This window comes from Dermacentor andersoni, chromosome 5 (assembly GCF_023375885.2).
Source record: "Dermacentor andersoni chromosome 5, qqDerAnde1_hic_scaffold, whole genome shotgun sequence".
In the NCBI taxonomy this organism is placed as follows: domain Eukaryota; kingdom Metazoa; phylum Arthropoda; class Arachnida; order Ixodida; family Ixodidae; genus Dermacentor; species Dermacentor andersoni.
This window is the reverse complement of record NC_092818.1, coordinates 85454258-85480156: the sequence shown is the minus strand read 5'-3', so window position 1 is coordinate 85480156 and position 25899 is coordinate 85454258. Positions and strand designations below refer to the sequence as shown.

The 25899-nt window shown below is 48.9% G+C and overlaps 1 protein-coding gene and 1 long non-coding RNA gene across 4 annotated transcripts in view; one reads left to right on the top strand and one right to left on the bottom strand.

The window, feature by feature from the left end:
- The window catches only part of LOC126530830 (roundabout homolog 2-like), a 190803-nt gene extending 171943 nt beyond the window's left edge, over positions 1 to 18860 (bottom strand). For all 3 annotated transcript variants that reach the window (XM_050178122.3, XM_055070823.2, XM_055070824.2), the window contains exon 1: positions 18428 to 18860. In XM_050178122.3, the coding sequence (XP_050034079.2) occupies positions 18428 to 18545 (118 nt within the window). In that variant the 5' untranslated portion in view covers positions 18546 to 18860. The remainder of the gene's footprint in view (positions 1 to 18427) is intronic.
- Positions 1 to 25899, top strand: part of LOC129385025 (uncharacterized) — a 204879-nt gene that overhangs the window by 83786 nt on the left and 95194 nt on the right. The window contains exon 2 of the long non-coding RNA XR_008612556.1: positions 13580 to 13713. This is a non-coding gene — a long non-coding RNA (uncharacterized lncRNA). The remainder of the gene's footprint in view (positions 1 to 13579; positions 13714 to 25899) is intronic.

Genomic DNA, 25899 nt, shown 5'->3' with positions numbered 1-25899 from the left:
GAAAACGAAGTTACACGCAGAATCCTGTTTTGACATCGAACCGTTCATGTAATCCGATTTGTTTTCGCTGCAGCAGAGATAACCCGGTACCTTTCCTACGAGTACGCTGAATTTTTTGTAGCTTTAGTTTAATTCGGCGTGCCAGAACAGAGGAAGAAAATTTGATGATGGGAGTCGGGGACGACGATAGAAGAGGGACGCGCGGCGACCTTTAAAAGCCAGATAGATCGAAAGCAGTTTAACTCGATCGGCGAGCTAGCGCACTCGAAGTGTTGTCTACTCAAGAGAGGTAGGATTCAGTTATCGCTAAGAACGCGTGCCTGCTGCCTTGGCAACCGCGCAAGTTGTAAATCTTGAACGCGCAGTACGCAGACGCTGCACGGTGAACGAGGGCAGCATTTTATTAAGATTGAAGCTGCAGAAATTGCGACGGAAAGCTAACGATGAAATTGCGGGGCTTGGAAATATCAAATTAAATTATGGTGTTTTACGTGCCAAAACCACTTCTTGATTATGAGGCACGCCGTAGTGGAGGGCTCCGGAAATTTCGACCACCTGGGGTTCTTTAACGTGCACCTAAATCTAAGTACACGGGTGTTTTCGCATTTCGCCCCCATCGAAATGCGGCCGCCGTGGCCGGGATTCGATCCCGCGGCGTCGTGCTCAGCAGCCCAACACCATAGCCACTGAGCAACCACGGCGGGTCCCTTGGAAATATCGGACGAGGCGTTGAGTAGCTGTGATGATGGCTGTAAGGTACGGCGAGACGAAACTCATATCAATATTTGCGAGAGGAACATATGAAGATAAGTTATGCACAGAGTCGCTTTTCTTTTCATGAGAGAACGTAAGGCATAGGCGCTCTTCCTTTAAAAGAATGATTTCAGTGTTAGCTTTATGCACACGATTTTAATTTGCGAGCTCAGTTGGTCGGACTGAACGTTTTACGACAGCATGAGTGACAGACTGAACATTTGTTCAATTTGGCGGAGCAGACACGTGATTTGCTCATTACAAGCCCTATAGGATTGCGCTGTTCCGTCTTATTCAGGCGGAGTTTTGGAAAAAGAGCATATTACCGGTATGATAAAGCGCAATGCCCGTGTGCCTGAATAAAACTTTGCAAGTTAACTTTTTAAATATTCACTCCAGGACATATGTTCCAACTGTGAAATTGAAGCATTGCATTAATCATGTCTGTTAAGGAGAAAATTGGAAGCATATACCAGTCATTGAAAAGTTGTACTAAACACAATGGCGTTAATGCTAAGAGTCGCCTAAAGCCCTTCTCCGAACCAATTCTAGACGATCCTGACTAGAACAAAAATGAAGGCCACTGCGGTGACGATAAACCAACGCGAAAAGTTGCCAAATGCCAGGCGGCGCTGTCAGCGCTTACGACATAGCTAGGACCGTTCATTTGCGGAGCGCCTGAACCTGTGTGTATTACACACACGCTCAAACCATTTCGATAGAGGGTGTCACAGATCTGAAGGAAGGCTGCATTGGTGCTCCCATTCACCTTCGTTACTGTGCACACCGGGATAGACCAGCTGCATGCCCACGTGACGAAAAACTGGGTAGAGGGTAGGCTGACTCTCTGGAGGCAAGGCCCGCTTGCGCGCTCGAAAAGTTGCTTCGAAAACGCGCACGACACGAACGGTTCAGCGGCGGTATAACAATCGCCACGAACCGCCTTCCTCTCCCTGAGCGCTCTTTGAATGGCCCGCGCGCGTTACCTCTAGCTTCCTGGAATATAATTAACGTAATGAACGCGGCGGCGGCGAGCGGCACTGGACGCCAGGCAGCAGCCATCGGCAGCCGCTGACGATTCAGCGCGCTCACCTTCGGCAGGCGTCATGGCGCCGACTGTTCCAGCTCTCTAACGCCTGTACAGAATGTTGCCGGCTGCTCCTAATTGAGCAGGTCCACCAGCCACCAGGGGGAGCACGCGCGCGCACCCGTGCACGTGAGCTAATGCATCAGCGGCTGCGAACACACAACGCGTGCGGTGATGGAGGAGGAGGAGGAGGAGGACCCCCGTGCTGGCAGTTTGATGAAATGCGGCTGACTCACTCTCATCTGCGATAGAACGCGCGCGTGCGAGAACTGGTTCCGAGTTTGGGCCGCGGTAACCGGCAGGCTGCATTAGATGCTGGAATAGTACGAGCTCGAGCATTTGAAGAGTTGAAAGTTCGCACGTCAACTGCGGCCTTCCGTGACCGCTGTACATCGCGTTGTTGGTACAAGCAGGCTGGCCGCGCTAGCTTGCTGCCACGGGTGTGTACCTCAGTCCTGACACACTAAAACGCTCCGGCTGGCCGTGAAACAGGCCCCGGCCGATGTTCGTTATGCAAACAAGCAGGCAGGGGCCTCGGCAGATAATTATTTGAATGCCGCAATAGAAGGAATGGGGAGGTCTCCTGCCGCAGTAAATATGCTGAAACAATAATTGCGAGCAAGAAGTTGCTCTCAAGAAGATGGCGACGGGCACCGTTAGAGCCTGCATGCTGTCGCACTAAACGAATTGAAATACTAAGGACTGCTCTCTCTATCTCTTTATGTATTTATTGATTTATACTCCAGAACAGGCCTGGAGTGCGGCCTGATCCCGGTGACCAGAACCGGTAACGCACTCTCTCACCAGAGCAGGATTGGCCACCCTGGTGCAGTACTTGGCCACAACCTCCTATATGAACACAACAATCAAACCCCGGCCCTCAGTCCCCAGCAGCTGCGAAGCAACTGACCACGCCGGCGGTCAGACCTGCGACGCTGCAGAGGGTGCTAAGAATCCCTGGCTCCGGACAGGCCGCCATTGGAATATGAACCTGGCAACGTTTAAAGCTAGAACGTTATCTAGTGAGGCGAGTCTAGCAGTGCTATTGGAGGAATTAGAGGGCAGTAAATGGGATATAATAGGGCTCAGTGAAGTTAGGAGGCCAAAAGAAGCATATACAGTGCTAAAAAGCGGGCACGTCCTGTGCTACCGGGGCTTAGCAGAGAGACGAGAACTAGGAGTCGGATTCCTGATTAATAAGAACATAGCTGGTAACATACAGGAATTCTATAGCATTAACGAGAGGGTTGCATGTCTTGTTGTGAAACTTAATAAGAGGTACAAAATGAAGGTTGTACAGGTCTACGCCCCTACATCTAGTCATGATGACCAGGAAGTCGAAAGCTTCTATGAAGACGTGGAATCGGCGATGGGTAAAGTCAAAACAAGATACAGTATACTGATGGGCGATTTCAATGCCAGGGTAGGCAAGAAGCAGGCCGGAGACAAGTCAGTGGGGGATATGGCATAGGCTCTAGGAATAGCAGAGGAGAGTTATTAGTAGACTTTGCAGAACAGAATAATATGCAGATAATGATTACCTTTTTCCGCAAGCGGGTTAGCCGAAAGTGGACGTGGAGGAGCCCGAACGGTGAGACTAGAAATGAAATCGACTTTATACTCTGCGCGAACCCTGGCATTATACAAGATGTAGACGTGCTCGGCAAGGTGCGCTGCAGTGACCATAGGATGGTAAGAACTCGAATTAGCCTTGACTTGAGGAGGGAACGAAAGAAATTGGTACATAAGAAACCAATCAATGAGTTAGCGGTAAGAGGGAAACTAGAGGAATTCCGGATCAAGCTACAGAACAGGTATTCGGCTTTAACCCAGGAAGAGGACCATAGTGTTGAAGCAATGAACGACAATCTTATGGGCATCATTAAGGAGTGCGCAATAGAAGTCGGTGGTAACGCCGTTAAACAGGAAACCAGTAAGTTATCGCAAGAGACGAAAGATCTGATCAAGAAACGCCAATGTATGAAAGCCTCTAACCCTACAGCTAGAATAGAACTGGCAGAACTTTCTAAGTTAATCAACAAGCGTAAGACAGCGGACATAAGGAACTATAATATGGATAGAATTGAACAGGCTCTGAGGAACGGAGGAAGCCTAAAAGCAGTAAAAAAGAAACTAGGAATAGGCAAGAATCAGATGTGTGCGTTAAGAGACAAAGCCGGCAATATCGTTACTGATATGGATGAGATAGTTCAAGTGGCCGAAGAGTTTTATAGAGATTTATACAGTACCAGTAACACCCACGATGATAAGGTGAGAGAGAATAGTCTAGAGGAACTTCAAATCCCACAAGTAACACAGGAAGAGGTAAAGAACGCCTTGGGAGCTATGCAAAGGGGGAAGGCAGCTGGGGAGGATCAGGTAACAGCAGATTTGTTGAAGGATGGTGGGAACACTGTCCTAGAAAGGTTGGCCGCCCTATATACACAATGCCTCATGACCTCGAACGTACCGGAATCTTGGAAGAACGCTAACATAATCCTAATCCATAAGAAAGGGGACGCCAAAGACTTGAAAAATTATGGACCGATCAGCTTACTGTCCGTTGCCTACAAAGTATTTACTAAGGTAATCGCAAATAGAATCAGGAATACCTTAGACTTCTGTCACCCAAAGGACCAGGCAGGATTCCGTAAAGGCTACTCAACAATAGACCATATTCACACTATCAATCAGGTGATAGAGAAATGTGCGGAATATAACCAACCCTTATATATAGCCTTCATTGATTACGAAAAAGCATTTGATTCAGTCGAAACCTCAGCAGTCATGGAGGCACTACGGAATCAGGGTGTAGATGAGCCATATGTAAAGATACTGGAAGCTATCTATGGGCACGTTGCAAGTGCTAGGCGGCGCCCTGTCTTTCCGACCCCTAGCGCCATCTGACGAATAGTTGCGCGAATGTGGTAGGATTACTCACGGCGTCAGCAGCCCGCGCTGCGTGTTTGGCGTCCTGTCAAACGGCAGTGATGGCGCGAAACAGCGTGCAGATATTAATTTTAACCGGGTTTTGGGAATTACAAGATCTTCATAGCTTTTTTAGGGAAAAGAATTTAGAGAAAGGAAGTCGTCTATTTGAAGTGGGGCACGTCTACGGCGTGAGCGAAGTGCTGAAATCGCACTGATCGGTAGTGACTGCTAGGTTTTTTCCGCAAACGAAAAATAATGCACCAGCGAGACGTGTGAAGCTCAGCTTAAGTTACTTCGTTATCTATGGTGTTGACGCATGAAATTATAGGCGACATTGATTCTTGAAGATCGGCGACAGCAGACAAATCCTAGCGGGGAGCTGCGATTGCCGTGCTGGTATCGCAGGGAAGTGCAAGGACGCCGCGGTAGTTTCCCTGTACATACAGGACGGCAAATGCGAATCTAAAACATCTCATCCAAGAACGTGGGGTCTACGAACGACTCGTAAGACCTACCACAGGTATTCTAACGTTGCTCTCCCCAAACACAAATAAAGGGGATTAACTTACCAGTTGTTAGACTACGCTGGGAAAATATTTTCGCCCAAGTTACTGGAAGTGCGATACTTTTATGTTGCGATTTTTCAGTGCGTGCAAAGGAGGTTCCAATAAACCACGTTGTCAAAAATTTTGGTGATCTCATCTGCCCCTTCGTTGATATGCTGGACGCAGAAGGGTGTATGCCAGCTCAGCCGGCTGCAACCCCTCCTTAAATCTCTCAGCAAGCCCTAGCGCTGTTTCAATAGGAGAGGATTGGGAAAGAGTTCCACAGCTTTACTGCGGTATAGTGTGGGAACAAACTACTTTGTTTGCTGCATATCCCGGTACGCACTGCAGGCAGTGACGTGGCTGGGGGGGGGGGGGGGGGGGGGCGTGGGCTCCGGGTGCAAGAGGCCAGGGGGGGGGGTGTGTCATATACGTCTGGAGACACGCGGAAATTGTTGATATCCTCGCCTTCCTCGAATAAACCCGGGGGAGGGGGGGGGGGACCGAAGACCTATGGGCCCCGGGTGCCAGACGACCTAGCTACGCCACTGACTGCAGGTGTCCCGTTGCTGCCATCATTGCTTTAAAAGCAAAGAATTCAGCGTTATAACGCACTTGGCATAACGCCGGAACATAAATCAGCTTATGCCGTCGGACGAGCGCTATCCAGTGTTGACGCCGTTCTGGTTCATATGGTCGGCTTGGAAACCTGTAAAACTTTGTTCCTCGTTAGTTGGTGTACGTGCTGTTGCAGCCCACTACTCAACAGCTCGGGCTGCACTTCGGCATTGCTCAGAAAAAGCAACAGCTACGCGCGAAACAGTGCACATACAGGCTTTCCGAACGCAAGCGAGCCGGTCGTATCCTGCCGGTTCCGCGCTCGCCGCCGCGAGGGGCGCCCTAGTAGGCGCGGGAACTACGTGCGCAACCTGCCTATAGCGGTTCCACAGCCACCGTAATCCTCCACAAAGAAAGCAACAAAATCCCAATAAAGAAAGGCGTCAGACAGGGAGATACGATATCTCCAATGCTATTCACAGCATGTTTACAGGAGGTATTCAGAGACCTAGAGTGTGAAGAATTGGGGATAAAAGTTGATGGAGAATACCTTAGCAACTTGCGATTCGCGGATGATATTTCCTTGCTTAGTAACTCAGGAGACCAGTTGCAATGCATGCTCACTGACCTGGAGAGGCAAAGCAGAAGGGTGGGTCTGAAAATTAATCTACAGAAAACTAAAGTAATGTTTAACAGTCTCGGAAGAGAACAGCAGTTTACGATAGGTAGCGAGGCACTGGAAGTGGTAAGGGAATACACCTACTTAGGGCAGGTAGTGACCACGGACCCGGATCATGAGACTGAAATAACCAGAAGAATAGGAATAGGCTGGGGTGCGTTTGGCAGGCATTCTCAAATCATGAACAGCAGGTTGCCACTATCCCTCAAGAGGAAAGTGTATAACAGCTGTGTCTTACCAGTACTCACCTACGGGGCAGAAACCTGGAGGCTTACGAAAAGGGTTCAGCTGAAATTGAGGACGGCGCAACGAGCCATGGAAAGAAGAATGATGGGTGTAACGTTAAGGGATAGGAAAAGAGCAGATTGGGTGAGGGAACAAACGCGGGTAAATGACATCTTAGTTGAAATCAAGAAAAAGAAATGGGCATGGGCCGGACATGTAATGAGGAGGGAAGATAACCGATGGTCATTAAGGGTTACGGACTGGATTCCAAGGGAAGGGAAGCGTAGTAGGGGGCGGTAGAAAGTTAGGTGGGCGGATGACATTAAGACGTTTGCAGGGACAACATGGCCACAATTAGTACATGACTGGGGTAGTTGGAGAAGTATGGGAGAGGCCTTTGCCCTGCAGTGGGCGTAACTAGGCTGATGATGATGATGATGATGATGATGATGATGATGATGATGATGATTTATACTTCACCCACCGTGGTAGCTTAGTAGCTGGCGTTGCGCTGCTAAGCATGAGATCTCAGTTTCGACTCCTGGCCGCGGCGATCGCGTTTCTATGAGGGCAAAATGCAAAAAACGCTCGTGCGCATAAATTTAAGTCCGCATTAATGAACCCTAAGTCGTCAGAATTAATCCGGAGTCCTCCACTTCTGCGTGGCTTCATAGTCAGATTGCGGTGTTTGCACGTAATACCCCGTAATGTATTTTTTTCTTAATTCTTCCCACTGCCCTCGATTTCCTTTTCTATCGAGGAATTTTTCTGTATCTTGCAGATTTCCCGGGACTGGTTTTCATACGCCCTAAATTTTTCCCCGAAGATGATCACTTTCTACCATGTTAGGGTGATTGGAATATCGGGCGCTAAGGGCCCACAAATAAGACAACATACAGTTAACCCTCTACCCAGACAATGTTGATAAAGTGAGGCCGTTGTCCTTCTCGTATAGCAAGACGCACACACACGCAACAAACACATAAACATGCTAATTCTACGAGAACAAAGCAAAAAACACAGGTAAATGTGAAGAAAACAAGTTGAGCTAACCAGAAGAAGCGGTACATGTGCACTCGCTTTAAATAATAGTTCATGTCAGTTGCGGAATAAAAATATTCGCGCGCACGCGAGCGCCATTGCTCAAGTGCCCCTGGAATAAGAAATAAAGAAGTACTCCTGAAATCAAACACATTAAACATGGGAAGAGTTCGGTGTCCCTTTAAAGTCAGGAAAGACCCGCAACTTCTCTGGCCTAGTCAGTAAGTAAAAAGAAAAGTATTGCCAGAGATCAAGAAACTTGTGCTACCAGAAAGCCGCCTAGGAAAAGCGAACGTCCCCGTTGAAGGCAGCCCAACAAGCACTGGCGCAGATTCATTTTCCGGTCACGAAATGAAGCGCCGTTCCATTTCCGTGCGGCGTCGTATTCCACCGCGCAGTAATTTCGTTCTCACCCCCCAAGGACTCCCCGCCTCAATCATGTTTAATCCTTCCATTATTCCAAGACACGGCAGTTGCGCCCGGTAAGACAAAGTTCTTCCGGAAGTTTAGGAGAAGAAGCAAAGAAAGGAAGAAAACGAAAGAGAGATGAAAGTGAATCTAAGACAAAGATGTCAAGTCGCTAACGTCTTCCCATGAAAGCAGAGAGAAAGGAAGCAAGGACGGCAACTGCGTAATGGCCGCACTGAATCATGCATAGGTTCATTTTCCGCGAGGGTGGTCGGCGGTGGAAGCGTCGTCGAGACAGAAAACTATATAAGCGGCTACTGTACAGCGAAAGGAGAACAGATACGAGAAAATATTCGGCGACCATTACCGAATAAGAGACACACGCACCTTTCTTTCCTGTGGGAACCCGCAAAGCGCGCGCTGCGCCGTGTGGAGAATTAAAAGCGAGCGCTGCGAGATAAAGAATTGAGCGTCGCCAGAGATGGTAGAAGGGCCATCGCTCTGCGCTGGTTTCCCATGTGTGCCTAAACGTCGCTTGAATGCTGCAGGGCAACCAAAAGTCGCAGTTTCTCCCGGACGGCGAAGCATCGATTGCGATAGGAAATTAGCAGATAGCTATACGAAGTAAGGATAGCAGTTTTATCGGCCATATAAACGTCGAAACATTCGCTTACTTACTGAATTAACAAGCATGGAGTCGGCACGCACAGGCAGACATGAACACATCACACTAGAAATAAAGAAGCACAAGAAATAAAGAAACACAACTGGAGCCAGAGCACAGTGCGCAGAAAGGCATGAGCCGTCTGCAGATGCCTTCAAGATACAGGGCGCGCGACTGCGCGCGGCCGTGCAAAGTACGCACTTGTTGGCGGAGTCAAAGCTGCCCCTCCCGCCTTCCCTCCCGCGCCGCCTCCCCACTTTCCTCCATATATTGACGCGCGAGATTGAGCTGATTGAGCCGCCATCGCCAGTTCTCCTGGCGCCCGGTCGCGAAATGCGCAGTTGCTGCCGGAGCACAATGCTGCAACCCTCCCTCCCTCCCATACTCCCGCGGCCTTTCGCGCGACGGAAGACGGTGCGTTTGCTCTCCGCTTTCTTCCTTGGCGCGTGCCAGGTTGAGCCGCGATCGTCGCTTCCCTCGCGTGCTTTCACTCGCACATACAGCATACGACGCGAGCCGACGGTGTTAGCGCCCTTGCACTTCATATGGAACATCACGGCGAGGACGACGGGAAAAAATGCGCCTGGAGTGTCAATATAATTGCTATCACAATAAAACGTAGCTGCCGGGGCATTACAGGATACACACGTGGCAAAAACTTCTGACGCAACGCGGTCTCAAAGTAACGCAAGTGTAATGTTCGATCCATCTCGTTTTCTTGTCGGCAGGACGAACAGTAGGCGCGGAGTGTATCGATATATATACTCTTTTATTAGTATTTTACATGTACTGCCACAAGAAATCGCACGGTTATACTTGACGTCGTTCTAACGCAAACACACAAGGAGGGTGCATGTGTGCTTGGGCGAGCTGATATTCCATGATTTCACGATACCGCGTGCTGTTATCGCTGCACCGCTTCGTGCTCCCAATTTATTTGGCCACGGCGGCCGCATTTCGATGGGGGCGAAATGCGAAAACACCGGTGTACTTAGATTTTAGGTGCACGTTAAAGAACCCCAGGTGCTCCGAATTTCCGTAGTCCCCCTACTACAGCGTGTCTCATAATCAGAAAGTGGTTTTGGTACGTAAAACCACAAAATCTAATTTTTTAAATTCATTTGTTCGCGCCCAGTCGTCTGCGTGCTTGCGTTATTTTTAAAACTATTATTGTTACCTCAACGCTGGTGATAGTCGGAATGAAACGCGTTATGCTAAGTGTCGCTTTAAGCGTGTTTTTCTGGCAATGCGTATCCCTCCATAAGCTTCCCCTTATGTACATCTGAACTTCATGTTCAAGACAGCCTTGGTACACTGCGGTTCTCTCCGTATTTTCCGGCTAGTGAAATTATTGTGCGAGAAATAACGCAGAATATTGTCTTTCTCGCAAGCCCACAGCACATGAAAGCGTCAAAAACGAATTATTGGTTTGTTTTTGCACAAATGCATCGGTTTGCGTGGCGCCACCTCTACTGAATTATTTGACTGCTTTTACGTGCGGTGCGCCTCGGGAAATGCGGTAAAAGCAAAAAAAAAAACACGACCAAACACGCTGTAATGCGCGTACATATAGTAAAAGAAAAAGCCCCGAGCACGCCGAAGCTGACCTCATCGCGTGCGGGCCCATAAATGGCGACAGCCACTTTCGTGTTGATGTTCGGAAGCGAAACCTATTTGCTGCCGGCGAACGCACGTTCATGCTTTTGGACGCTGGTCGTAAATTAGAACGGCCTCGCTTATACGGGAAACAAACTGTCCCCGAGGATCAGGCGACGCTGTGTGTAATTTGGAATACACTACAAGAAAGCGCCGTGCCGCATCTCTTTTTGGTAGAGATTGAGCATGCGAAGGCAATTCCATCTCGCGTGGTTGATTTGCTAGTAGGTGGTGGGGACGATGTTGCTACAAGCGGGGTTAAGCCTGGCAGACCTGGCTGGCAATTGCTTCGCCTGAGCGTCTCGTTACGCTTTAAATATGTCACCATGTGTCGATCCGTCGTGTCTCTTGTATAAATGTGAGAAGAATGCGTGACGCTTTCTAGCGCATTGTCCGCGGTCCTCCCGGGAAGACTAACAGTTACGCATGTTGCTTCTTAGTGAGCAAACACCAGAACAGCGTTGTTCCTTGGAGGTGCCGAAACGTCAATTCAATGTTGCAGCTGAATGAAACGCAGCCAGCGAGGCCCTACGTATCATGTTGTCGCGTCGTCGTAAACATGATGCACAAAAACGCTATATACGGTGTCAGCAAGAACAATAAAAAGAACGCGCTGCTTTTGATACTGCGCACTTCTTCCTCTTCCCTGTGTTTTCTTTAAATGTCTATATATCTCTTTCCCGCAATACACACTCGTGTGAAGGCGGCCTTGAATAACTGTCGATAGAATGCTTAAACGTTTATTGGGTGACGGGCTCGTCATTTTCTGTGGTCGCACAGGACTGTAACAAGAGTAATGCGAGCTTTACGCACGCTACGCCAATCGGTGTTGCCGATTTTATATTTCACTTCTCAATGAAGCTGTACCATGAGGTGAAGAGTCCTGCATGTATAACGATGGTTGGAAGGTTCAAACAGTTCATAGCACATAACAAAAACGCACTGCTACATGTATTATTGTGCAACGCCGCTTATTCCAAAGACCTACCTTACCTCGTCACCTATAAGAAGCCTTCTAAAAGGAATTCATTCAGTTGATGAGTTTGTGTATAGAGGCGTTGTCGCAGGTTACATACTATTGGAACATCACACCACGGCAGCCTTATCTTCCCTGTCAAAACATCATCATCATCATCATCATCATCATCATCATCATCATCATCATCATCATCATCATCATCATCATCATCATCATCATCATCATCGTCGTCGTCATCATCATCGTCATTGTCATCATTATCATCATTATCATCATTATCATTATATTATTATTATTATTATTATTATTATTATTATTTATGTGTTCGAAAGATTTAGCCTAGGTGCATTCAGCTTTGCTTAAGGTTTGCTTAAGCGCTTTCCGAATCACCAAGCAATCTTTTCGGTAAGCTCCATGCGACATATGGCAGTGCAAGCTTCTCAGCCGGCCTTCAAAAGTGCGTATCATCCACAAACTTGTGCGCAGTGTGTGATTGGGGTCTCCGTTTCTACTTCAGGCGCAAATGTCAAGAGGCACGCAACGTCGGTGCCTTGCCTAATTTTTGATGCGATATCGTCATACGCAAACTTCGCCCACATTGGAAATATCCAACAAGAAATATGAGGCGAGCCGAAGGCATCGTATCCCGAACACAGTGCATTCTCACATCGTCTCAAAGCGCTAGCTGCCACGAGAGAAGAATGCGAAACGCTGGCACATGACGCGCACGCCAGACGTTCCGGAGAGCGACCTTGACACGAGAGAAAAGCATGCGAGCGATCGTGCCCCAATGTCCGGAGCGTTGGGCAGCTGTGCTCAAACATAGAGGTCCGATTCAACCATCGGACACGCATTTCTTTAACGCCTTATAGGCGGACTTCACCCACTTTGGAGTTACCTATCCGAAAACTAGAGCTGTGTTGAACGTACGCTAGCGGGTGTCAAAGTGGGCATGAAATCATGTTTACCTTACCCCCTTCCCCACATAGGCACGAAGCCATCACTTAAGTAAATTATCGTCTCTCTTTCTCTGTAAGAGCTACAGAAACATTGATTTGATAAATGAGAAAGTGCAAGGTCGCCCGTTACGCAAGCGCAGCTCTCTAGATGCCAAAATCATCACAATATAACTTACCTAAGAATGTTAAGTTTTGGCCTAGTTCTTTTAATGGTGACCAGCGCAAACGTGAGTCGGCACTGAGACATAGGGAACGTGATAGAAGTACAGGTGAAAGACAAATGGGGTATATTGGAAAGAAATAGCCCATTTCGGAAAGTGCTCATTGCAGCCTTTTGGTGATGTCATTACAGCTCTGTATGTAGTGTGCAGTAATAATTACATATCGTCCTTTCTTTTGCTTATTGTGAAAGGAAAGAAAGAATCTCTGAGTGGAATTCGCTTCCATCGCATGTAGTAGCAGTCGGCACTGACTCTTGCCGTCGCCGCTGAACAGTTGATACCTGTACTGTTTAACTTCCGTGCTCCTCAACCACTTAAAGAGAGAGAGAGAGAGAAGGTGGACATGTTAATTGCTCTTTGTGTTTTCCATTTCCATATTTCCATACTTCTCAGCTGACGTCAGCACCCATGTCGGTCAGTTTGCAGTTACGTCTGTTTCTACATTGGTCTTCGACTTAACCATATCGGCTCTACCCTGCCGGAATGCTGCGTCGCTGATGTGTAAATCGCAAATGAGCAAGGGATGAATGACGCAGCAATACATATTGTCCCCCAGGGCTTAAGTGCACAGTTTTCTGCGTAACGAATGCTGAAATTGACTGCGCGTGCGCGACGGGACTTAAGTGCTCGGCGAATAATTTGGGGCATTCGGGCACAGAAAGTATCCGTGCAAGCCAAGCGTCTGCGCTGGCCAGGACCTCAGCGCGAAAATCGCCACGCGAGGATTGGCTGACACACATATCACACTGGCCATAGGAAGTACCACGACGCCATTGTAACAAATGCGCGTGCAACAACCAGAAGTCCTCAAAGATGGTCATGGTCTGTGACTATAAGCGCATGCTCTACTTTTCCTTTCTCGAACAAACGCAGGGTCGACTTCGGGCATCAGCCGCTGTGCGCGGTGCAAAAGACTCTACGAGCAGCACGGATTCCCGGAGGCGCCGAGTTGGGCCCGCGTCGCTGAAGTGCGCACGCGAACTATGCACAGAGAGGAGACGAGACAGGTAAGTCACTTCGGACTACAGCATCGTTAAGCCTCGAGTGCCGGTCTACTACGGAACGTTGGACGAACTTGCGACCTGCTTTGTGAGCCGTATTCCCGATTCAATGATGCCAGCTTTGTCAACGTTGGCGACGTTTGAGCGTTCGCAACGTTCGAACGTTCAGGACGCTACAACAATCACGAAGGTGTTGCTAGTTTTTTTCTCCTAAAAGAGTATACAGCGCGGAAGCATGTCTGCGCGTGAGTGATCCATGCTCGATAAGCGTGCAGCAGGTGTTTCGCGGCTAAAGGGCAACGGGCCCGGCGTGTGGCCAGCGATGTTTCAAAGAAAGGAGTCCGCGCCGGTTCCATTGTGGCTTCCCTTATCCGTCATTGGCGACGTTTCTATTCGAGCCAACGCTTGCTCCACTTACGCAGCTACAGGAAGCTTTAGGAACAGTCAACAGAATGCTTAGCTATAGCGGACGGTGTCGGTATTTCGTACAAAATAACCCGAGCCGAGCTTGGGTCCTGCTCATGCGCAGTGCCAACGATGCCGCTTCGTGTGTGCGCTATAAGCTACTTGCTTCCACATTTTCCAAACCTCACTAACAAGGTGGCTATGGGAGACAAAGAACGAAGTTCATCGGCCTGCAGCGACGCCGTTTCTGCGCTACTGCACCGTGAAGGGGAGCGCCGTTTCCCTGCGGTAGCCTTTTTTAATGGCTTCATTACAAGATTAATCTTGACATTAAATGCGGTCCAGCGATGCCCGGAGCTCCAGCGCAATTCTCGTGCTCGTCTGTTCTCCCTCCCCCTGAATTTTCGAGCTCGCGCGCGTTTCTTTCGTTTCCTCGTTCGCGTCCCTGGCACGTAATGACTGACTCCGACGCTGATTTTGACAAGACCATAAGTTACATCCCCGCACAGACTTCGTAATACCAGGATCCTCAATTCTCTGCCCGTTAAAGGAACGTTTATTTGGAAGGCGCCGCATTAGTCGAGCTGAGCTCGAAAGCGAATCGAAAAATGCTCCTTTCCGGAGAATCGCGTGGCATTCTAGGCGGCAACCGTGCATTTTCGATCCAACTTATATACCTCGAAAAACAACCAAGTGGCTAGCAAGACATTCAGTCACATGCTTGTGTTCTGGCGCATTTTTTTCGATCGCTTCTCCGGCATGCTGGGATCTTAAGAACTCTAAATGCCGTTGTCTCGGCTGGACGTTATTCGAGCTGGGGCAACTTTGAAAAAAGAAAATGGTTTACTAGCGCACGCTTTTGACAGTTCCTATTCTGAGCCTAGAAAGTTTATAAGGATTTCATTATTCAAGACTACCATTAGCGCGTCTCTTAGCGCAAGAGAACTGAAAAAAAAAGAGCTAACCTTTATACTTTACATATTTAGCGAGCGATACTTCCGATGTTTGCGACATTCTACGTACTATTCCAGGTCACGCCTTGGAAAGTCGAAGTTGAAAGTTTATTTAAAATAATTCAGGGATAAAATTATATAAGATACAGACTTTCTGGACCCAACAAACTTGTTAAACGGTCTCTACCGATTGCTAACTAAGGAAAAATACTTCTTTGGAATCTGCTACATTATGCTGCGTAATCACACAAAACAGAAGTGCATAGCTGAAATAAGTTAAACAAGAAAATATGGTAGTAACGTCAATTTCGCACAAAATTTATAAATTTTTCTAACAATATTCTTCTTTACATGATGAAAAACATCTGTAGAGGAATGGAAAAAAAGTGAGGATGTGAGGATCTTTGAAACAAAAGTTAGTTTGCAAGTTCATTCGTATACGTTGAAGTACGCAGTTCGTAAGGACAAACGCCGAACGACTACCGCTGCAAGGGAAGCGACTGTGACTCTTTTTCCTGTTGGCTGTGGACGAACTGTTTCCATGAAGCAGTTGTGTGAACGTGTCTCCATATGAGTGTAAAGAAGGAATATGTGACGATGGCTACCGTCATACACACGTGGAAGGGATAATGTAAAGCTGAAAGAAGCCACGCAGAACGTGCCCGACTCTGAAGGTATAAGCAATGGTTCGGAAAACAACCGAGAACTTGAGATATGGAGAAAAAGCGTCTCCTGAACGGCAAATCGAAGGGATCACCGCACGACATGCGCCTGCAAGATTCCGTGCGGGATACTCGACTATAGATCTGGATACAGCATTCGACCGTGTAAGCAACATGGTTACAAGGCGCATAGACCCAGGATCCACGCAAATATCGTAGGCTTGCTTGGCCGCGTCGCCCGAAAGGCGCAACGGTATAGCCGTCGGGACTAGAATAGGCATTGTGATCGGTGAGCTGCTTTGTCCACCGTGGAGGCGAGCTTTTGACGCCTGGCTCGACTGAGGGAAAGTGAACCCCGCGAGTCGGCGCTCGGGTTTGGAGATGGGGGGAGTAGGAAACAGGAGGGAGGTGGCAGTCGGGTGTTGCGCTGGCCCCACTTCGCTCCCGGTGGACTCCTCCCTCTGACAGCTGCGTACATTCGGACCTCGTTGTGCCAGCGATGCGGGCGCCCCCTGTTGTGCCGCGGCGGAAACGTTTAGTGCGAGCGAGAGCCCGTAGGTGAAACCCGCATCCCGGGCGCGGCAGGAGATTTTCCGGCGCTGGGTCGAGCACAAAAGGAAAGCGTCTCATCCGCGATCATCGGTGTCACCAGCATTCAGGAGAGCTAGGCAAACTTTTGTCTCCTCGTGAAGCTGTGATTGGGACCAGTCAGCTAACTTACACACTGTCTCTGATAAACGCGTGGTTTTCACACAACAACGCAGGAACGACATCAGGAAGGAGGCGGGACAAACAGTTACCACACAAAGAGCGAACTCTACAAACAGTTGTTAGTTCGCGCTCTGTGCAGTGTGTGTGCCGTTCCGAAGTCGTTACTGTGCTGGATTTGCACAATGCAACGATTATCAGAAGCAATGTGTTACCTCTCGATCCCTACGTTGGAGACGCTTCCCTGTTTTCGGTACCCCAACACCGCTGCAGTTGTTCATGGGGCGCGTCCGTCGAGTGCGCTCCCGAGGAATGGTTCGCGGGAATAATGTGAGCGAAAAAAAAAAAAACGACAAATTGCGATAGATAAGTGTTCTTGCCGTTCTCATTTTTGTAAACATATGGCTCCGCAGTATTCACTATCCCATGGTGTCAGAGAAAACACTACCACTAATTCTTTGCCGGTGCACCCTGACGTTGTGAATGGCCAATCGCGGCTGTACAGAAAGTTGTTCTAAGTTGGTGACCTCTTCTGACAGGAACGCTTGAACGACGGCTGTGATTCTTTCTCCTCCTCATTGATACGAATATCACAGATTGGCGCGAGAAATTGGTAGAACCAACTGGGATTAACGTTCTAGATCATGAAGGCAAACGTTGAACTGATACGGTCACCAAAAAAGTTGGAGCCCGAAGGTGCTACAAGACGAGTCCTCTGATTTCTTTTTCTCAGTCCGACAAAACATTTTGCGGCATGCGCATGTGCTGCGCTACAAGGAAATCGCGTTGCTTTTGACTGTAAGTGAAATTTCTTGCTTTCTCTTCTTAGACATCTGCGCACAAAAATGGAAGCCAGAGGGTGGGATGTGCTGCACCATGTTCCGTTCATGATTCACGTCAAACGTCCAAGACCAGTTTATGGGTGCATCTATGCTGTTAGATGCTTGTAGGAACCAATCACGACCAGTTTCGGCACGCGGCATCCTGGGCGCTACGCGCGAAGTTGCGGCTGGACGTCTTAAGTGGACAGAACGCGTCCTCGAGGAGACTTGCTTTCCGGCCACTTTCTCGTTCAGTAAGGCGCGCAGAAGGCCGCGCACCAAGCCGAGCGCATTCTATTCTCTCGATACATCTGAGGCAGTCTCGCCGCCCCTATATTTAAATGCTCAGGGAACCATGCACGAAACTACCATTCTGCCCGCTCCACTACTCTTTGCATGATCGGGACCTTCGTCCCACCAGGGAGGTAGAACTCAGCGCTTTACGCTAACAATAATGATAACAGAACTAAACATAGAGAATTACATAAAGCGTACACGTGAAAAATTGCAGGTAATAAAAAGAAAGACAAGGATTCCACGGTCACGTTACAGAGAGAGGAAAATGAAAGGGCATTTTGGACCCCTACATGCTTGAGATTTCACCATTTCCTCACAACAGAACATCAGATGCTCAATTAGTTTAAATGGTTATTTTAGCGGCGGTCACTAACCGGGAGACGGTCAATACCTATGTGAAGGTTACGCTGCATTTTGCATACATTAAACTACGAATTTTAGTTCGACGTACCTGCAGTAGGCATTAGCTAAGAATGAACGATATAGTATTATATGAATATTGGGTTGCGCTCACATACTTGAAAGGGACCGTTTTATTCCAGCCGAGCTCGCGCTACACCCCCGAGAAACAAGCTGTGCTGCTGGTGATGATACAGATCAAGAAGATGTACAATGGATGATGATATGTGGAGATGACGAAGTTGGAAGTCAGGCATGTGTAGCGCTCACAATATAAACGATCGCACATGTCTCCTCACGGCATTATTTTACTCAGCATTGCATGCATTTTGTAACTACAGCACGCAGGCACGCGCCCGCACCGCCTGGGCAGAGGCAAGACAAGCTCACGCAAACACGCACACGCAAACACACCTTACGCAAACATGCACGCGCGCAAGGCGCGACAAAATAAACACTACTCAGCGCAACTCACGTGCATCGGAGGCGTACACGGTGCAGGCGAGGAGTGTGAGAAGAAGGCCGACAATAATCCGAAAATCCTTTATCCAAGGGAGAAGCCTCCTCGGGCTGTGATCACAGTGGCGTGACATGGCACGGCAATCATGCCACGGTTCCGACGAGCAACACCGGAGATTAATTATTCGCAGCGCATCGTAATCCAGCGGTGTTCGCCAAGTGATACTGATCGCGCTCCCCTCTTGGTTCCTCCGGCCGGCTCCGAGGAGCAGGATCGTCGTCGTCGCTCGAGACCAGACACCAGCGCGACAGCCACCACGCACCACCACACGCACCACTCACTGCTTCGACGCCACGCACGCGCAGAGAACGAGGAGCGACGTGTACGCGCATGCATGCCGCGCCAGCGCCCGCCGCACGGAGTCGACCGCTTCTGCGATGAGAACCGACCGCGCGGTCTGCGCCGGAGAGCGGAGCGGGGGCAGGAGCTCTCGCTCACTGCCGCTGCCGTCGTAGCGACGCCAGCGCCGCTGTGAGTAGCGCGGCTGCTGCCGGCGTGTATATACGGAGCAGTGAGGAAGGAAGCCCTGGAGCGGACGTCCACGCTGTTCTCGCAGGAAGACCACGTGTTCTCTGTATCGTTGGCGGCTTCATATCCGAAGCGCTTGAACGGGTGCATTGACAGGTCACTGTCTCGATGGACTGAAACGCGTTCTTTGGATTGACACGAGTCTGTGAAATGACCCTTACACACTAACGCGCTTCCCTGTTATACATATAGTCGCCACGCGCCACTCGTCAGATTATAAACGACATCAAGTGTCTGCACACCGAAGCATGTATCGACAGCACAGCGTAGCTCTGCAGTGGCTATCCTCTCACTACGGAGTAGCATGCAACGCACGTGTAGGATGCGCTGCTGGTTCAGGACACAGCACTACAGAGTAACTCCCTGTACCTTTCTCTAGGAATGGCGCCTGAGCTATTGTGCCTTCTTAGGCCGTTCCGCATGCAGCGGCCTGTCTGAACGGACTCGGAACAACGGTACAGGTCCATTCGTGCTTATGGTGCAGCGTGCGAGTTTTGCAAACCGTGTGTCCTTCTACAGGCGTGATCATGTATGTTTACAGCGCATTCGACTAAATCAAAACCTTCAGAAGCAGGCTTTATAGGTAGGGAGAGGTCCGTGTTAGGGGAGAAAGAGAGAGAGAGCGAAAAGGGTAAATGGAAGACAGGGAGGCTAACCAGGACCGAGTCGGATTTGCTACCCTGCACTGGAGGAAGGGATAAAGGAGAGGAAAAGACTAAGAAAAGAACGTCCACTGTTGAGATCGCCGACGTAATGAGAGTTCTCTATATCACAGGCGGTCACTCAGTCCAATATCCTTCAGAAATTGCCACGGCGCTTTTGTCGCCTTTTGTAGCTGCGATATACGAGGTCATGGTCCCGAGATCTTGTTCAATGCGGAATGTTTCCATCTAGCTGATTTAGACGTATGTGGAGGTCATGTTTGTCGTTTTCAAAGGAGGGGCAGTAGCAAAGGAGGTGCTACATAGTCTCATCCACACCGCATGCATTGCACTCCGAGCTATGGGCCAATAAATAGAAAATCAATATGCATTGGTGAATCTAACGACCAGGCGCAAGCTACGCAGAACTGTTTGTTCACTGCGGGGAAGGCCAGATCAGAACCACAGTTGGATAACTGGGCGGAAAGAATGCTACCCGTAGAGAGTGAATTCAGGTGGTGTGTGCCACTTTTGCAGCGTGGGCGCCAGCTTTCTTCAGTGCTGGGCTGTGTCAGTCCTCGACAAAGGTATAAAAACGAGATTAGTCCCTTCCTGTGCTTTCCTAGCCGCTTCATCGGCGAGCGCAGGTGCAAAGGTGCGAGCGCAGAGGGGACGTAGACAGAACTGTAGGGAGGAGGGAGGAGACGAGGCAGTTCCCATGCAAGAGAGGGGGGGGGGGGGAGAGGTGACGTGAGAACACAAGCAAACCCTACTTCCACGGTGGTTGCAGGGAAACTGGATAAGCGGTCGACTGTCAAATCAACACTTTCGTGCCCCCCGCGTTAGATTTGCGGCTATGGCATTGCTAGAGGCAGTGGATTTGATCACACCCGCGGCAGCCGTATTTCGACGTGGGCGAAATAGAAAACGCATGTGCACTTATATTTTGGGACACGTTAAAGAACATCACGGTGTCAAAATTAATTGGAGTCCGCCAATACGGCATACTTCATAATCAGGTTGTGGTTTTGGCGCGAACAGCCCCATAATACAATTTAAGTTTAATACTTCTGCCAGAATACGACGTGCCATGTGAGGAAATAACGACGCTCAACCCTCTCACAGGTTATGAAATGTGGCGCAGAACAATGCCTCAAGCAAACACCTCTCCCTGTGTGTTCTGTGTACTACACAAACAGCAGTGGTGCCCGCAAGGCAACGTTTAACATTAACTCACCAGGGTCGTGTTAGACTAAATGTAGAAGAAATTAAGCTTTAGCCATCAACACCGCCACTAATTATCGTCAATCAAAGCATACAGCACGGAATGCTTCGCTTACATCGATTCCCATAGTGCGTGGGAGCTGCATAATTTTATTCCTAGTATGAAAATGTGCACTTAAGGTTGCTGCAGCAAACACCACAAAGTTGACGGTGAACGTGCTGAGGATGTTAAGCCCGACGGTAGCGAGGCACAATGAGTGTTGACTACGTTAGGGAATGGCACCTGTGGTCGTTGCTCTCGCAGGTAAGCAACATGGTTGGATTCCACGCGTTAATTGTGGCGGAGTTGCGTGCTCAGAGTGTTTGTTGTAATAAAGTCGTGAGTGGGTATTCTCGAGGCATTATACCACTTCCGGCTGTCTATAGAGACGCTCCGCGGAAAGCTGAGGCAAATGCGTAGGGCCTGTGCTTGCACGCTCGGAAGTGCTCGAAGATGGAACTTGCAAGTTTTCGAAAGCACGGAAGAGTTATAGCGCAGAAATCCGATAAAATATGCTCGATACACCTGTAGAATGGAGCCGACTGATGATCCCTATGTTTCCCCGGCGATGAATTTGAAGACGTGGACAATAGATGTGAACTTCTTTTTAAGTGGGCAGCATGAGGGCTCCAGAAGAGGTTCCGTTCAACAATTAAACCTAAAAACCGATTATTTCTCTTGAAGGATATAGGCTGGTCATTGATGCTTACTGGACAACCAGTCATTGCTTTTCGCGTAAAAGCGACTGACGCACAATTTTCTGTCGTTGTGCTTAGTTCTTGTGTGCAAAAATAGCTAAATGTCTGTGTTGCTGCCTTGTGTAGCCTTGCACGAACCTGCAGACGATTCACTGCTGATGCCCAGACGCAGATGTAATCGGCGTAGAGCGAGACACTGACTGTTTCTGGTGGACATCGGGCCAGCCCAAGAAGCACGAAGTTGAAAAAAAAATAGCTAGGGCTAAAACACCACCTTGGGGAAGGCTACAGAACATGTAATGGTTGAAAGGGTGTCATTGCTGGGGGCGTGACCGAAAATCCCGTAGGGTTAGCCATACACGGTACCGTGCCTTGGGAGGGTCCAGTAAGGCATAAAAACATTGCCATCTTTGAAGCTCTAGCTTGTACATTCGGGGCTGCATCTTCTTTTGCAGGCGCCTGGCTACTCTGAGGTCGAGAATGGACGAATCCTGTCTAATTAAGTATCAGACTCCGTATGCTTTGATGAATGTGTGAAGCAACGCGTGCAGTCATGCATTGCGTTTGCAAGTATTCTTCTAACCTGCTGGCCATACCTCGCGCTTGCGCCACTAAACAACACACATTCATTCATTCATTCTAACCTGCGTGCGATGTTTCTTGCATGCACCTTCTACAAGATCCTCAAGTACTGACCAGGGAATTTGCCGAGAGACCACTGGTAAGGAGGTCTCATTACTTCTATGGGTTTCACTATCATTGAGCCACTGCACGCCCGAAGTCAGGCCACGGGACATCATTGTCATATCTAAGCACCTGCTACACTTTGTTCCACGCAGAAAGAAAGGGCTTCCATTATTTAGAGCCCCCAAGTTGTGGTATGTTGCAAACGATAGGCGTGAACTGCCTCTTGAATTTGTCCTCAAGTTTCCTCATATTTGGTAGTGAGCGTTCAGGTCTATTAGAACATACAGCAAGGTTTATTAGACGAGGATATGTCGCAATTTTGTCATCTAATGTGTTTAGGACTACAAAGTAAGGTGTGATTCTTTTCACTGCGATAGAAATTGAAACAACGCATTCGTCTCGACGCTTTGAGTTTGGAACAGTATAGCGACATATTTAGCATTATATCCAAACAATCGCGTGAGACAGTTTTCTACACTCTGCGCAGACTAGCTTGACACAAAGAATCTACTCACTGGGAGCGATCATCTGTACCTGAAAATCCCGAAAGATAGCTCAGCCTCAATCAAAAACGCAACGTCGAGTGAAATGAAGTTGTTGATTGACTTTCGCAGCTTGGCCAAGAATACTTTAACGGAAAAGATCGTTTCCGGCATACTAGTGATAAATGTCTTGGTCAAGAAACTCGGAAAGTAAATTAGCATTCCCTAAGATCTCATGCACATCCGTTTTGCTATGCCTTCCATGCGGGCTATCATGACGCCCGAGATGCTTTGTGAAACGTACACTGGAGTAACTGAAACACGCACCAGGGAAGTGTTGGTGGCGCTTGAAGTTGTAGGCAATATAAAATCAGGCCAGACCAAGGAAATGCGCAGGAAGACATTGAAGATAGCATTACTTAATTCAGGGAGAAATATGTCCACGGTGTTGCAGAGCAGACGAAATGCATCAAAAACAGGTAATTGCCATAAATGTGCAACACGGGTAGTTATTAAATCTGCGCCTTTTCTTCAAAAGTTCCTGGGATAGCGTAGCAAGGCTGGCTGCGTGATTTCCGAGCATTGAGATTTGTTGCCATGAGAGCCATGTATAGCACAGGTGAAACAATAATAAAATAAATACTATTCACGTTAGAAACCCGGTGATCACGAGCACCAGTGGCCTGTCAACTCGCCCTCTCACGATCGAACCGTTCGGGAAAGGAGCAACAGGGAGCGCCACTTTCGTTGTGGCGTAGGGGAGAAGAACAGCGAGATTTATGGCCAGTCGCTAATGAAATGGGCGAAGCCTCGCGACACCTCTCGGTCTTGTTCGCCGCAAAGAGATAGAGAGAGAGGGAGGGGGAGAGAGAGAGAGAAAGAAAGAAAGAAAGAAAGAAAGGAAGAAAGGAAGAAAGAAAGAAATGAGGACGGGGACATAATAAATACGGCCTGTCTGCGCACCGAGGAGAAATAAGCGTTTCGGTGGTGTGGCGTCGAAAACAAAGACCTGTCAGGGGATGACGCGCCCGGCCGCTCGGGTTCAAAGCGGGATTGCGGCCATTCGTATTGCTCATGGGGGTGAGCAAACCGCGCGCACGTGCCAGCTACACGGTTCGTTTCGCTGCCACCATTGTATCACGTTTGAGCCCACTGTATGGAGAGCTGGTACGTCGACAGAGAGGTCTCTCCACTGATTGGGTGATTTTTATTTGTAACAATGGGTGTGTCCATTAGCGACTGCTGCTGCAAAGGCGTTGAGTCTCTCCAAGTGCAATTTCGCACGTATGATCGAAACACACGAAGGGCGCGCCAGCACTCGTTTCCAAATCTCCCTACGCCTCCCCCATTGCACAGCCAAGAGGCCATGACGCTGTTAACGCTGGAGCTTCGTGGATATGTAACCGCGTACAGAGTTGTGTAGTTGGAGAAGTATGGGAGAGGCCTTTGCCCTGCAGTGCGTGTAGCCTGGCTGGTGATGATGATGACAGAGTTCCGAGTGGCCTGGGACAAAATGAATCATTGGTTTATAATTTGGCACCCATGTTAGCTCACCAACATTGTACTTACGCTTCGTTGATTCGCCGTTGTCGATCAGTGGTTGTGACTCGCCCGTTTCAGAACGCGAAAGGACGGGTTCGATTGCCGACTGCTGAGCGCGCATTCCGACGAGTGCTGAATACGAAGACCAGTGTTTTATTGCACCATTTACGTGCATGCTAATGAACCCCAGATGATCGGCAATACTCCACTGGCTTTCAGGGCGAAAGGCCACTGTGGACGTTAAATCCAAATATAATGTTGTGTTCCTATTTAACCGAAATATCGAAGTTAGGGTGAATTTGGTTACAAAGGCACACGAGATGTAGGGAACATCGATAATAGCTCACTCACATAGTTTGACAACGAATTTTCATTAGTAACCACCAATATTACATAATGGGTGGGTGATCACACAGGTGGGTGATCTGAAGATGATCGGAACAGAAAAGCAGGGGGAAAGGGGCAAGCCTTGCTTTGAGACACTGAAACTATTTCCGCATCACAAATTCTGGACTGCGTCTTCAAACACCTGATTAGAGAGAATTCCGCAATATACACAGTACAGACGCAGCATACGCTCTATTTTGCCCGAACATTCGAGCAAATCACACATGTTAGCAGTTAACCGCACACCAGCTTCCCTTCTAATAACTCTCTCTCTCTATCTCTCTCCTGGGGCGGAATACGCCAGCGTGTGTAAATTTATTAATCACCCAACGACCACCATGAAGTTGGCGAAGAGATATGCGCGTTAAAAACTAATATACGAACAACAATATACTGGAGATGATCTATTGCCGCTAAATGCACACCCAACATTCGACGTAATTATTTCCTTGATCTCTGGGGTCGTTCATTATTGTGCTCCTAATATCTCGCTTCCCTGTCTTGCCCCTGAAGCTGTAAAGGTGCCTCTCCCCTTTCGATCCCCGCGCTCTTATCTCAAGAATAACGCTCGCGTTGCTCTTATCTAGAGAACAAGACCGGTCGACGTTCTTTCTTAGCTAACTACCTCTAAGAGATATGGCCCCACAGCCGCCGCTCCCCGAGCCTGTCTCGGTGAACGCTGCTCACTGCCCGACCTCACGGAGGGAAACGGGGACAAGAACGGGACCATGCGCAGGGAGAAGACTGGACCCTCCACAGACCTGGATCCCTACCCGACGCAGGCGTTGGGGGATGTGTATAATGGCCCAAGCTGCTGGCGCGTTTCTCGTTGCAAGGTGCACGCAGTCAGCGCCCGAAGTGGCGTTATTTCCGAGGACGTTGTAAAAGAAAATTAGGAGGCGGAACCGAGGGATAGCTGGAAACGTGGAAGTGAGTCACGCTCAGGCATTGTGGGGGTCAGTTCTCTACGGTCCTCCAGCTAACGTGCTCGCAGCGGAGGGAGGGTTCGGAGGGAAGGCTTAAGATGGTGCGTATTCGTTTGTGCTGCAGTGAAAGGGAAAGTAAGCTGCACGAAGCACCTATCGAATCGACAGCACGTAGCGCGTTGTCAATTTGGAGAGAACGAGTGTTCCCTTCTCGACAACCGCCCCGTCGCATGCGACACTGATTTCCCAAATTACTCTGTAAATGTACTGCA